At 38.7% G+C, this 15,257-nt stretch overlaps 1 protein-coding gene across 2 annotated transcripts in view; it reads right to left on the bottom strand.

The window, feature by feature from the left end:
• LOC124715014 (MLX-interacting protein) overlaps positions 1–15,046 on the bottom strand; it is a 377,416-nt gene extending 362,370 nt beyond the window's left edge. Inside the window, exons 1-2 of one of the 2 annotated variants that reach the window (XM_047243069.1) lie at positions 14,599–14,688; positions 11,533–11,560 (exon numbers count right to left, since the gene is read on the bottom strand). Coding sequence is in view for 1 of the 2 variants with exons in the window: in XM_047243067.1 (XP_047099023.1) it covers positions 14,599–14,921 (323 nt within the window). In the remaining variant the exon portion in view is untranslated. Of the gene's footprint in view, positions 1–11,532; positions 11,561–14,598 lie in introns of both variants that reach the window. The other variant, XM_047243067.1, reaches the window with a different exon arrangement.
• Between the last annotated feature and the right edge of the window lie 211 nt (positions 15,047–15,257).

Raw genomic sequence — 15,257 nt, 5'->3', positions numbered from 1 at the left:
GATAGCAGTGTGATCTAAAATTTGTTTCACCGAACAACTATTGGTTTTATACCACAGTCTTCTTACCCCAAGTCCTTACTACAAGTGACGGTCAAATAAAAACGAGGCAGATGGAAAAAAAGTGAGTAAACTACTTATTATTTCAAAAGTAGTCGCCATAGACGAGATGGTCAGTTTCTTCTTGGAAAAATGTTTGCGGTTGCCTACGGAACCATGACTGTACCCAGAAGTGCACCTCTTCGTCTGAAGCAAATCAATAACCACGAATGTCTCTCTGCACGGCTGCGAAAACGGGGAAATCGCATGTGGAGAGATTGGGATTGTATAGATGATGCGTAAGGGCTCACCCGTTAAATTTCTGCAGCGCAGTCGAAACAGAATTGGTAAAATTGGGCCCGTCCGTGCAAAAATTGAAGTTCAAACGCCCATGAATGTTGATGGACAGCATAATGCCTGCCTACATGTTGCCAAGTTTGTTTAGAGTTTCGACTACACTGGAGATGTGACGCTGGGAAGCCCTTACACATCATCCGCACGATCCCGATATCTCCCCATGCGATTTCCTAATTTTGGGACTCACGAAGTAAGACATTCGTCGCTGTCGATGAGATTCGGACGAAGAGGTGCACGCCTGGGTACAATCATGGTTCCCTGGCCAACCGCTAACATTTTTCCATGAAGGCACTGAACGTCTTGTCTCATAGTGTGTTAAATGTATAACCAGTTACGCAGATTACTTTTGATGCAGCAGTTTACTTACTTTTTCTGCATCTGTCTCGTTTTCATTTGACTCTCCCTCATACCTAAATCGTAATGTTGTCCACAAACGGTTACGGTCACTAGTGCTTCGATGGTAATCCATATGTGTTCTTGGCGCTGTCAACTCACCGGTTCTTGACATCTTAGAGCGCGTTTCGCGGTCCTGCTTTTCTTTGTCCCTCCTACAAAATTCATGAATTAATCGTGGAAAAATACATTCGTCAAAAACTTTTATCCAAAGGGCAGACAATTCTCGACGTACAGTCCCTTCTTACACAAGCTAATCGTGTCCCGCTGTGCAAAAACATGTCACAAAAATCGCATCACGAGAGGTCCATCTTGCAATCAAATCTGTTTCAATCTTGTTAAAGTAGCCAGAGAAATATTAAAAGTGATTATTAGTATATCAGCTAATATTAAAAGCTATTACAGGTACATATCCCCAACAATGACATGATACTATGTGTTGACTGTCCCTCTGTCGGGAATCACTGTGTGTGTGTGTGTGTGTGTGTGTGTGTGTGTGTGTGTGTGTGTGTGTGTGGTGGGGGGGGGGGGCGGAGACAAGTAGACACATGGAAGTTTGGGTCGATTCTAGAGGCGCGAGCTCGGACAAAAAATGGTTCAAATGGCTCTGAGCACTATGGGACTTAACATCTGTGGTCATCAGTCCCCTAGAACTTAGAACTACTTAAACCTAACTAACCTAAGGACATCACACACATCCATGCCCGAGGCAGGATTCGAACCTGCGACCGTAGCAGTCCCTCGGTCCCGGACTGAGCGCCTAGAACCGCTAGACCACCGCGGCCGGCGATCTCGGACAGCCGAAGCCGTTAAGGTGACCACTCGCCTAAAGCGGTGAATCTGGTTTAAAGTCCCGATTCGACAAATTTTTTCACACGTCACCGATAAACAGTATAGCTGAAGTTGAATTAGATTCTCAATCTACCAATCATATCACAGAAGACACATCTGTTTTGACGCCACTAACATCGTTTACTAGGAGGAGCGTCCCGTATGGAACTTTCTTGTTGCTGCGGTAGGAAAGTGCACCATTAAAAATTAGGCGTTATTTAATCGTTACTATTAAGATGACATTAAAAAAGAAACCCGACACATTGTAATAAAAAAATAACAAGTCCCACTAAATCGAAAGAACAATAATTTGCATAAGTAATATTGATTGGAAATAATAGTTTCCTTCCCTGGCGTCCTCTCTGATAACGCGGCTCCAGGCTGGTCATGATTAAACGTCTCCTGCACCTAACGAAGCACTTATCAGACAACAAAAGAGTCCCGAATAACCTGTGATCCTGACATCGTTATTTAACTGTAGCCAGAATCCGATTCAGAAAACTCGATGACAGTTGCATTGGCGCCTTGTACCAGACTTCTGCTAGCTACTGCTCGTTCGTACCAAGTTTGGTTTGAAGTTCCGCCTGGAAAAAAGCCGCCGACCGCCTACGAAGTAGCTATTTTGGGGCGGCCAGAAACGTCTAGTTGCAGCGAAGGCCTAACGGAAAACATCAGCAGAAGCCTCTGGTAAGCAAAGCGTGTCTCGAAACGTTTATTTCTCTTCCCATGTTTTTCCTGCCAAACACACGGTATGTGCTTCATAAGATCAGCGTTTCTGAAGTACTGTTTGACCTCTTCTTGAACGAACCCCAAATGCAGAGGTCAGTGTTTGTTTGGTTTTGGTATAAGTCTACGAACTAACGAGGGACGGGACACTTATTGGATTACAAGCCGCCATTTTTACACAGTAATTTAGAAAGCCATGGAAAATCTTCGTGTGTCCAATGACCATGACGTCGACGAGACAAACCTCTTTATTCCTCGCTGCTTCGAAAGTTGGATTCAACACAGTGAGCTTCACTCCAGAGTACCACGCTTATACAACTATCTTAATTTACATCCGTCGAAACTTCGAAACTGTGGGAACGCAAACGATTTCTTGAGTAACACATTGCTGGGGTAACACTGTCTTTTTTTTATGTCACAGCCATTATTCATCACCAAGGTAACCCTTCATAAAATTCCTGAAGAGCCTGCGATGTTAGTTACAGAATTTTCGTTGAGTACGTCGACTAGTTTTCTAGCAAAGAAAGAGAGGGTGGAAGTCACCCCATCCGAGACAATATGACGTAAAGTTCCATCGCCGCCGAGTTCAGTGAAGACAGGGACAGGTAGGAAATCAGAATCGGCTGTGGCCTCGTTGTAGGAATCGTCTTTCCATAGGTCGGTACCGATTTGTGAAAAATATAGATTGATTACAGTTGTCCAATAAAACATTGGGGTTGAGTGGGAACAACAACGAGGGAAGTAGCTGGAACCAAGACTGAAAAGCTCAGGCTATGTGTACAGTAATTACACCTCGATACGCTGCTTCCTTGTCGGAGAACCCTACGTCTACAGTACCAAACACCTTAGCCCTCATTAAGGCATGTGCTGGCGCTAACTTCTTCTGAAGAAGAGCCCGCAAAAGAGCAGGCAGTTTTATACGATCAGTTTAGTAAGGCAAAGTCGAAAGTTTATGTAAGAATAGTGTTACATTTATTTTTCGGACCTTTTTATGTACTTGTGCTTATAACGAAAACGGAAACAATCCTCAAGATGAACGTAACAAAACTGTAAAATTTCCCCTAATCCAGTACCTAGCAGATAATAGGAGCACAGTTCGGAGCGGAACAAAGAAGTGTACTCTTGAGAGTGATGGGTCTCCTTTGTAAAGTTTGACAACTCTCAGAGGGCATTCGTCTATGTTTGACTACGGTGTGGTTGCCTACTGTGTTTATGCCCCCCTCCCGCCGCTGGATAAAACGACCGCCGTTCTCACCACACAGATCGTGGTTTTTCACGACGATAGTGATATGACTAAAATACCCAGATATTGTCAGGTCTATCAGTGGGACCACCATAAATATAAAATACAATTTCTTTACCTTTTACGAAGCTTTTGACACGCGAGACAGATTTACTGAGGGAACGGGCAGTCGTGGCTAATGAACACTATTAGGTCACCTGCTCCAGTCTTAAAACATGAGGTACTCCCAAAGAATTCGATTTCTTGATTTGTACCAGGTTATCAAGAAAAGTATGAACACAGAAGAAGGAATGCGTAGACGCACTAATACCAAGAGAAACTAAATTCTCTTCACTAACGGACGAGGCTGGATAGCTTGTTTTAACACTGTCTTTCTGTCTCATTGTTCAAGATACACAATGAATAACGTTGAGGGCAAACAACTCCCACTAGAGGAGCAACTTGTCGTCGTCGTCGTCGTCGTCGTCGTCGTCCCCCTTCCCACAGACAAGTAGTAATCGATCATCAGTGTTTTGCTTAACTTGAGCGTTAGAATCTGTATACCTGTTCCACTGTCCTCACCTAAATATACGTCTGTACCTTAGTACTTACTGCAACCTACATCCTTCTGAATCTGCTTAGTGTATTCATCTATTGGTCTCCCTCTATGATTTTTACCCTCTACACTGCCCTCCAATGCTAAATTTGTGATCCCTTGATGCCTCAGAACATGTCCTGAAACTTGCACAGGATACAATAGCATGGAGAGCTGCATCAAACCAGTATCAGGACTGAAGACCACAACAACAACCTTGCATGACAACACTTGATGTGTGACACAGGGTCCTCTTTGCCTCATTCCAGTTGCACATGGCGTAAGGGACCAATGACGGTTGGAATGCTTCTATGCAAACTCACATTTTATTTTATGATCATTACATGAGATGTATATGGGAGAAATTAATATTTATCCAGTCAACTGCTGAGTGGTATGCGCAGCTAAACATGTAATACATGCCAAGATGCGATCTTGTATTTGTCAATACTCAAGATATTACCGAAATAAGAAATAATGTCAAGTTCCAGGACAAAATCCTAGGGTTACTGAGCATTGAAAACCGAACTACTAGATAACTGATATGATACACATAGTTGCAAATGCATAGTTGTAGTGCAGAATTTTATATCCTTTGTACCAAGATACTTAATAGCAACAATTATGAAGCAGTTCATGTTTTTGGTACCAACAAAGTACAGGTGAACTTCAAAAAATATCCATAATGGTTTTCTCATACTGCAGAATTTTTTGGTACCTTGCAATTACGTGAAACTGGTAACACTGCGACATATAAACTAAGGAGCCAATCATAGTCCAAGTGCCTGCTTGGTGCCACTGTGTTACTGCTCAGCCAACAACACAATGTCAAGTCTTTTTTGACACCAATGGACAGCAGTAACTGGAGCATGGATGACTGGATTGGTAGAGCAGACAAAACAAATACATTTTGAAAGAATTCACAAAACCATCCACTGGCATGGGCGATTATATCTGAGGAGGGCGGGGGTGCAAGACTATGGTGATGAAACTTCAGGGCAGATTAAAACTGTGTGCCAGACCAAGACTCAGGACCTTTGCCTTTTGCGGGAAAGTGCTCTACCATCTAAGCTACCAAAGCACAACTCACAACCTGGCCTCACAGCTTCAATTCTGTCAACTGCGCCAGTACCTCGTCTCCTACCTTCCAAACATCCCCAAGGCTGTGGCTAAGCCATGCCTCCGCAATATCATTTCTACCAAGAGTGCTAGTTCTGCAAGGTTCGCAGGAGAGCTCCTGTGAAGTCTGGAAGGTAGGAGTGTCTCAGTTAAGCCCACACTTTCAATCTGCCAGAAAGTTTCATATCAGTGCACTCTCTCCTGCAGAGTGAAAATTTCATTCCGACTATGGTGATGTTTTTCTCAAAAAAGACACTGTATTTCCACTTGTTGTAATGGATGGTGATTCTCTTTAAATGTAAATGAAAGCAAAATAAATATGAGAATGAATCCAATACTATCTGATTACAAGGTAAGTGGTAAACTTCTGGAGTCTGTCATATAGTTTAAATATATGATTGCTATATTATGGAATGATGAGAAATGGATAAACCTGTAAATACAGGTTTAGGAAAAGCTAATGGAACACTTACATCTGTTGGAAGGCTTATGAAAAACTGTAGTGAATCTGTTAACTAATCCATACACATGAGTATAGTATGAAGTATGCTAAAGGACTACTCGCACTTGGAGGCTCTATCAAGAGACATAAGAGAAATCCTACTAGAATCTTAACTGGTAGGTGCAGCTCATATGAAGCGGTAAGAGAAACACCCAATAACTTGAATGGGAATCACCAGTACAAATGCAATACACTTCACAAAAAATATTGTTGAGTAAATTTTGACAACTAATATAAGTAGAATGTCCAATAGTTGTGGTGCCAAAAGTGTAGAACTCATTTACGGATTATGAGAATAAGTTAAGATTGTTTAGAAGGCGCACGGAGGTTACTCAATCCACCACTTGTTTCCTGTGTAATATGGGACAGTGAATCTACTTCAAGAAGAAAGTATCCTCCACCGTGTATTGTGTGATGGCTTGCAGATAATATAAAAAGCTGTAAAAGTTGGAAAATCTAGCTGTGACAACAAAATGTAACCAGATACACATATAAAACGTTATTCTGGTACATGCAATCTGTTGGAAATAGAGGTCATTAAACACGAAGACTTATCAGTTGTCACTGTTGTTCATTCGGTTTCGAAGCAGGCAGCTCAAATTTCAATATAACAAGTAATGACATATGCAATGTTGGCTGGAAAAATCTGATGTGAAGGTCTACTTGCATATATCAAAAAGATTTTCCATCTTCGCAAATTGTGTGTGTTGTGTCTTAAGTGTAGGGGGTTGTTACGGTTATGCATAGAGCTTCTTATTGTGTTTGTGATGTTGAAGATGAGAAAGATGGAACCGAGAAAGCCTGACATCTCATCCATTGGACAAATCACAATCAACAGCGTCAGCTGCCCTTACTCCAAGAGACTCTGAGAACAAGTTTGGCATTTAAAACAAGACTAAAGCAGGGTCTTTTGATCACAAATTTCATACAATCAATGATAAACACTATATATCAGTAGAACTTGCTGAGAAGAATATGTTAGTTCTTAAAATTTTCTTGCTGCAAGAAGGTTAACACAAAATAGGCCTGACAAGAACCAAATTAAACTAAAATTGAAGCTGACTATGCTTTATCAAATATTAAAGAAATTACATTAGATGTGAAGTCCTGAATAAAATAGAATAGAAACAAAACTAGAGACAGACTGAATCTTTCGCTCTGCAGTGGTGCATGTGCCATTTTAAACTTCGTGGCAGATTCATCAGACTTTAAGTAATAAACATACATTATGAAAAATTATCAACTAAATTAAGCAACCAATTCAGAAACTAAAAACAAAAATAGATTATGCAAGCCTTCCCCTTTCAGAGCAATTATTTAACAAATGTATTTATTCTACTAGCAAAGGATGCAGATAGGAAAAAAGCCAAAGAAGAAAAAAATGTCAAATGGAACAAAACAACTATTTAAGGGAAGGTGAAAGTTTCAAGTAAACAATAATAAGAACATGATAGAATAAGCTAGATTAAACAAAACTATTTGGAATTACCTTTGAGAGCATGTGAGGAGATGCAATGAAAATGTGGATGGCAATAGAAATGATTCAAAACAATAAGAGTATGGAAAAAAACAAAGTTACATTGAGTAGATACCACATACCTTCAAGTGTTAGATGTCATGATAATTAGCAATGCAGAAAAACTGGACAACCACTGAGTATTTCTTTAAGGGTCTGTATAATTCCAGAGGTGGATCACAAGTGCAGACAGTCAATACAGAAAATAACAATGTTCTGGAAATAATGCCAGATGTGGTGTATAAAGTAACTCAGAATATGAAGACAGAAAAGTGCTTTGATATAATGATGATTCAGCTGAAGGCATACTAATACAAAAGAAACTTGCAAAATTCTGTTCACAATGTATGTGGAGGAAAACAATACCTCAAAACTAGAATGATACTGGAGTTATTCTACTTCACAAGAAGAAGAAGATGATGATGAGGTCCTATACTCCGAGGAGTGTAGGGGACGATCGGGAGACCAGCACCGCCGTACTAGGGAAGGTCCTAGTGGAGGTGGTTTGCCACTGCCTTCCTCCAGCCATAATGGGGATGAATGATGATGATGCAGACGACACAACAACACCCAGTCATCTCGAGGCAGGAAATCTCCCTGATCCCGCCGGGAATCGAACATGGGACCCCATGTGTGGGAAGCGAGAATGCAACGGCAGGCTGTGGACACTTCATAAGAAAGGAGATAATGAAAGAAAACAACTACAAGCCTAACTGGCTAATCACAGTGCGCCCTTCACAAGTCATGAATGAAACTGCAGAACAGATTAATGAATGTGAATAATATCATCTACAAATTATAGGTTTTGAGTAAACTTTTGATTCAGGTTCTATCAAATTTGCAGAGACAGTCCCTTTACTTGAGAAACAAAGTACTGATCCATCCTCTGGCAAGGCTACAGTTTCTATTACACGTCACCAGCACTGTGAGAAATTCAAAAATTAAGATCAATCACACAAGATTTCATACCACCAAAACCGTTCCCAGTAATTTCAGAGCAAGTTTTTGAGTTCCTTAAACCAGGAAAATAAGGAAGGAATATGCATTAAATGAATATATCTGAATTAGCTTTCAATAAAGGCTTTAATTATGACCAAAATGAGAATTAAATGGTGGTGGGGACATGTAGCAAGATAAAAAGATGGTAATTGGACAAAGGAAGTTGTCTGTTGGATTCTAGACAATAAGAAAAGCCCATCTAAGGACCCAATGGAAGGTGAGTGGGTGGAATGATGTCTGTAGCTGATGAGTGTGGCACTTGGAAAAGCCTAGATAAGCCTTTATCCAGCAGTGTATGTCAAATGGATGATGACAATGATGATGGTGGTGATTAGAGCAAGGTCCATTGCTCAGGAATTTTATAACCCTTCCTCTTCACCATTGGCTAGCAAAATAATGATTACTAAGATTTCTCTGCCCATCATGATTCCTGCAGATCACGAGACACTGTATTAGTCTACATTATAAAACTTAATACAAACCACTGGTTGGTATTGTGATAGCGAAAGAGTTATTAGATGAACTTAGTTGGTAAAAAGAATTTGTCTTGCTCATGACACAATGATTCAATGGTAGTGTTTAAATTAAAAACTTTTGCTACACTGCTTTACAGGAAAAGGGACTAAAATAAGGAACTAAGATTGTGATGGTGGTAGGTCCTTAGCATAAGTACTTCACACTTTCCACAAGGAGTGATGCTACCGACAGCCCGAATTTGTCATTTCACTACTCTTGTATTGATCATTAACAACATAATAATAGACATGAGCTGCAAATAGTATACTTCAACCAAAACAGTGGTACACTGAAGAATATTGAGAATTTACTACACCTGAGAAAAAGTTTCCAAATAGATCAGCTGAGCTAACTCTCAAGATATCAAAATCAATGACAAACCATAGTGTTAGACTTTTCTCAAAAAGAAATAGAGAAAGTTCTGAATCTTGTTGTGCTTTCAATGACTGTTACAGCAGCGCAATAAAATTTTTTAACAAGCTCCATTACTGTATAATCTGATTTCAGAGGCACCACGAGAAGCAAATACGCAGCTGTTCACAATGTGTCAACAGTTAAACCTAAAATTAACATCAAGCTTATCTAGACACTGAAATGCTTGACTAGAATAAGCCCTTAAGGAGATGGTATGAAACTGTCTTTCTCCAACCGAGTCATTTATTAAGGAATATGATGAAGTATCTCAACCACATGTAATTTTTCGTATATACAAACTCTAGAGCACTTGAGCACTTGTTGTCTGACAGTTACACATGGAGACATAATATCCCCCACACCCTCCGTCTCTCTGACAAGAGGCAAGATAAAGGGTGTGATGATAAACTATACCTTGGAAATTAATGATGTGTTCTGTTGTTTTCCGAATGGGTAAGTGCCCCTTTCCCCAGGTATCTGGCCCCTCTCCCCCTCTCCAATGGATAGAGTTTTAACTTTCATGTTAACAGTTGACAAGTGAGTTCCACATTACAATAACATAATTTTTTATACTTTTGATGGGCGCAGACTGAAACATATGAATGGCGACGTCTGCTCCAAGTTCCTTACCAGTTGAAAGGATATAAACTGATATTATATGAAACCCTATGTATGTAATTTAGTATTACAACAGATATATGTGCAATATCATAAACAATATAGATAAAATACAAATAACTCTAGTATTTAATGGCAAATTTCATTAATCACAAGTTACAGCCACAAATAATTACAAAATACGACAGAAATTACTTCTAGTTTGTTTCAAGACTTACATGTAACTCTATACTTCATGCCATTATGGCAGACAATTAAAATCACACTTCTACAGCTGTGAACATTTTTCAGAAAACGGGATAGGTTACATCCCTGGTAATCAAAGTATATTAATGTTTGAAATCTTTTCTGAAAAAAAAAAAAAAAATTGCATTCTTCGTTTTTCACATAATATATATGTGTTTAAATGTACTATGCTGGTACACTATCGACAAGCCCTACCTCAAACTAAAGCTACAATTAAATTGTCAAAGCCAATAAGCACTGATACATTTTAACTCAAAAAATTAATTTCTAAACCCATAATGTCTGTTGTGTACCAACAAATTGTCTGATAATTCAGAATTCAATATATTACATACTAACTTCTGTGGGAATAAATCGTCACTCGTCAGACAGAATTGGACAAAGAAAAGATTAACCGTTCATTCACTTTCACACAACTACTTATTTACACACTGTGACTGCAGTTGGGCCTTAGCAGCAGGAGCCAACAATGGTCTAAGTTCTGGGCACATGCACTTTATATTTGTGTGTGTGTGTGTGTGTGTGTGTGTGTGTGTGTGTGTGTGTGTGTGGAGAGAGAGAGAGAGAGAGAGAGAGAGAGAGAGAGAGAGAGAGAGAGATTGTGTGAATATTGCGGTGTCTGGTGTCTACATCTGAAGAAGGGCTTAGTCCAGCAGCTGAGAAGTATCTAGCGGTCTTTTTCAATGTGTGTGTCTGTCACTCAACAGCTACTTTATGTGATCAGTAGCATCTATTCTTCCATACTGCTGTTATTTACAAAAGAATGATATTATGCTCATTAAAGAGTGTGACATACTTCCTAGGCTTCTGTTGCCAATGATCATCAAAATCAACAGTTTATGCTCAGTATTTGTATAGGTCACATTATGAAACTGAAAATGTTCACAAGCGATATATTACACAGAACTCATCTTATACATTTTTTTGCATATGTAACATTTTTTGAAATGTTGGTTATGGTGATACTCTGATCTGAAGCACAGAAAAAGGTATAGGTCACGGTGGAGGCTCATAGTAAGGTTAAATGTTGGCAGAGCCGACGAATGTGAATACGAAGTTTCAGTTGTGAAAACAAACTGATTGGCAGTGTAAATTGGGGCATAAGTTGTGTGTGTGTGTGTGTGTGTGGGTGTGTGGGGGGGGGGGGGGGGGGCAGGGCAGGTATCTGTAAAATTAACTATTCTAGGAGTGAAACAGCCCTGCTTTATTTCTTCAAAATGCGAGTGAGGTTACCTAAAATATAGCAATCATCTGAGCTCATAATATAATACTGCAGATATCATACAATGGTGACAGGTAGGAGTGGCAGATTAACTAAAGTGTTTGATACCACTTTGCCAACTTACAGCCAAACTGTCACTCACTAAGGTGTCTCACCACTGTAAGATTTTGTATTCACATTTGTTGGCTTCTTCCACTATTCTGTCATCTTCTGTACTTACCAAGACTTTGGGCTACGTACAGCTCAGTCTGTAAGCACAACCATAATTCAAATACTAATAAAGAGGCAAAATAAATATTGTCAATATTCTGTTCTTTTTTTTATTTGTTTGAGTATGTATATCACACGTCATGTTGTCACACTGGCACGAAACCAAGATCTGGTAATCTGGTATCAGTAGGTTCAGTACACCTAGAGTGTCAGTATTTCAATTGCATTAACTCTAAGCCTGCACTCAACATTTAGTCCTATCTGCCAATATTGTCAACAAGTCACTTTAATTGTGATAATTCCAGCTTCTGTTATATATTTGCGATTTACTTGGGAATTGGGTTTTGAGAAGAGCAGGAGAGGCAAGTAGCCTACCAAAGCAATTAAGCCTACGTCTTTCATACCAGCGTACCATGATGATCGAAGTGTTGTTGGAAAGAAAAATGCAGCATACACAAGCACGACAAAAATCCATGGGCGACATTAAAACTGGCAGAAAATATGAGAGCTTCATAAGGATTAGCTTTAAGAAAATGAGTGAATCCATCAACTTTTATGTTAATGAATACAGGAGAAAGTACAAAAGCTGACAGAAGTCGTCTCCTTCATTACTATAGAAAGACATATTTCTATGAAATTTGTTCCTATCTGATAGGCAGCCGTCAGTTACATCAATATCACAACCATATTACAGCAGTAGTGAAGCCTCTAAATCAGAAAGCTAAATACAGAATAACAATAACAATAATAATAATAATAATAATAATAATAATAGTTGAAAATTATTAGATACGATAATAGTTATTTACCACATCCATAAATGTAAATGGATCACATTTTGGTATAGTCTGTTAGTAGTATAGATGTATCAATCTTCAATGAATAAGTCTATCCGACACAAGGAGCAGTTTTGGCTACGTCTATGTGTTCTTTTTCATGGAAGTAGCTGTAAATTCACATTGATACTAGCCTACACTACAACATTTTAAAATAAACATGGAGTTTTTTTTCTCTGTTGTTGTCAACTGTTCTCATTTACATTTATTTAAGAACTTGAATACTCCTGTCTGCTGTATGGCACTTTTAAAATAAAATTCCATTATCATATCTGAAAACTAACCTACACAGAAGGATAACGTGTGAATGGGAAGAAAAATACCCATTATCAATGCACATCAAAGAGAAAATATTATGGTCAAATACAGCCAAACGTCACTCCCATCATTCCCTGCTTCCACATAACTAAGGCATATAAAAAAATCATAACATCCATAATACGCAAGAATTTAACCTTGAATCATTTCCTAGCCATCTCCACTGGATGCAAATTCGATATAGGCCTAATCCTTTCTGTGAATACGACGGAATAAGAGCAGAGGATATCAATCACATATTTTTTGAACATAAACAGTATGCAAACCAGCAAATTGATTTCATACAACTAATCCTATGTCTTCAACCACTGTCAACTAGTATATCAACTTTACTTCATCAAATGATATTGTAGTTTTAAAAGTAATTATGAAATTCTTTGATAAATGTGATGTTAACATATAAAACTCCAAAACACTGGGAGATGGCTGTATGGCCTTCAGCCAAATGCCACAAAAATAATTTTAAAAATATATAAAGGAACAACAGTGGGAGTATTACTGATTTATAATTAAGAGCTGGAGAGGCTCCAAGAACTATTTGACATTACATAAATATTTCAAAATAAGTGTTCATGCACCATACAAGCCATATCGCTCCTCAAGTTTTAAAATTATATAATCAACAGCATAGGAGAATTCTTATTATTAAAAACGTAACAGAAAATAGCAGATTACACAAGGAATCCTGCTAAGATGCTACAGCCTATAAAATAATAGAAGCAGAGTCAACATCCTTAAAACCTAAACCTCTTTTTTGGTTGGATCTCTCTAAAATTTGCAGTGGTGTGTACATAATATCAATTATAATGGGAACTAACTGAGCAATACTGATTACTCAATTCAGCCAGAGAGTAAGTTCAGGTAAGTGTTGCTGGGCATAAGGCCTGTATTCTTTCATGAATTTTATGATGAAGCAAGTTTCCTAGTTACTTCAAGCATATCAGATCTCTGAGGTCTTGTGTACAGATATGCAATGATGGACAGCATTACTGACAAGGAGAAGCATATGTAAATAAAGTTAATAAACAATTATTTTAGTACTATGCTGATTCTATACAAATACATGCAAATGCTAGGTGCCTGTTTATAATTTAAAAAATGAAGCTATGGTTAATGTCTCAGAACGATATGCATGTTCATATGCTGTGGCTCTGTTGGATTTTGATGCATCTCTCTTTCACATAAAAACGAAACACACTTTATGTAATGCACTACATGTAGATGGAATGATGTTGAAAGAAATCTATAGTGTCATTTTCTACAGGAATGCAATATTAAAGCTCTTTCAGACACTGTGTATGCATGTAAACAAACAACTTGGAAAACAAAGGATTTGCGGTTTTACTTTTTTAAATGTAGCTCTGAAAATGAAACACAGTTTTGTTTATTTTATTTATTAGTGTTATACGATCAGAGAACTTTTTACTGTTGTTTTAACTGATTGAGTTAAAAATGCTTGCAACTTTTGTGTCACTATCACAAAGAATCAACACAGGTTACAGGGCAACAATTTGTCCCGTATTTGAAGTAAATCGTATTTTTTCATATCCCACAATTCGTGTACAATACAAACGTGATTATCTCAGAGAGATGTAAGGGTTAAAACCTACATATCAGCGTTTTAAACAGTGTTTTGATCATTAAGAGCGACAATTTTGGAAGAAAACAAATATCTTTATTGTTTACAGACTCATTTCATGAACATCAAATTACTGAGATGCTGTACAGATAACGTAAATTCGTCACTATTTGTTGTGTTTGCCAGCTGCGACTAGCGTTTAGAACATGTGAAGCAAACACCAGGAAGCAACTACCGAGCTGTACAGGAAAGTTGCTTCAAATTACAACATTCAAGACACACAGCAAAATGACTACCAGAACTTCTGTGCATAATTCTAAGGAGAAATGACTTAAATACTCACCTATATGCTAGGGACATGCATTGAAACAGCTTTGCTAACGATGTCTCGATGGAAACTTGTTGCGTTTTTTCTTGGCGATTTGCACTGATGAATGTCTCAGTATTCGAAATGCTAATGGCAACAGCAACTGTTTTGTTTTCTTCCTCAGGCAACGCGACTGCCACATTGAATTCGTCATCTTGTGCTTCAGCCTCAAAATCTGATACCATAAAATGTCCCGAGTGTATTGCCTCTTTCTCGGGCTTCTTCTTCCTCTCACCAAAGGAATCAGCTCCTTGTGTCATGCTGTACACTTTTCGATACGCTAAACCACTACACTGCATTTGTACTGATTTAAAAAGTATGTCAATGAAACTCAAATATGAATGTCACTACTTTTCCACTTGCGTCGGGCACTAGCCATCCTCCGAACTGTCGCCATATCACAAACAGATGTACAACGCGTATATTCACGTTAACACAAACGCACTTCTTATGAGCCAAACTTAGTTACGGAGTCGCCTCCTGAGAGCACTAGTGTTCCATTTACTTTGTGCTCCGCATTACAGATGGCGCTGCAGTAGCGATGACAATTGGCAGTTGGAGTAACAAGTAGATTGCTCGGAGTGATGTGACATCACGCGAAAAGATGCGGAAGTATGAAGTATTAAAGGTATTAG

Source organism: Schistocerca piceifrons, chromosome 1 (assembly GCF_021461385.2).
Source record: "Schistocerca piceifrons isolate TAMUIC-IGC-003096 chromosome 1, iqSchPice1.1, whole genome shotgun sequence".
Taxonomy (NCBI): domain Eukaryota; kingdom Metazoa; phylum Arthropoda; class Insecta; order Orthoptera; family Acrididae; genus Schistocerca; species Schistocerca piceifrons.
The sequence above is the reverse complement of the archived record's forward strand: the minus strand, read 5'-3'. Positions and strand labels throughout refer to the sequence as shown.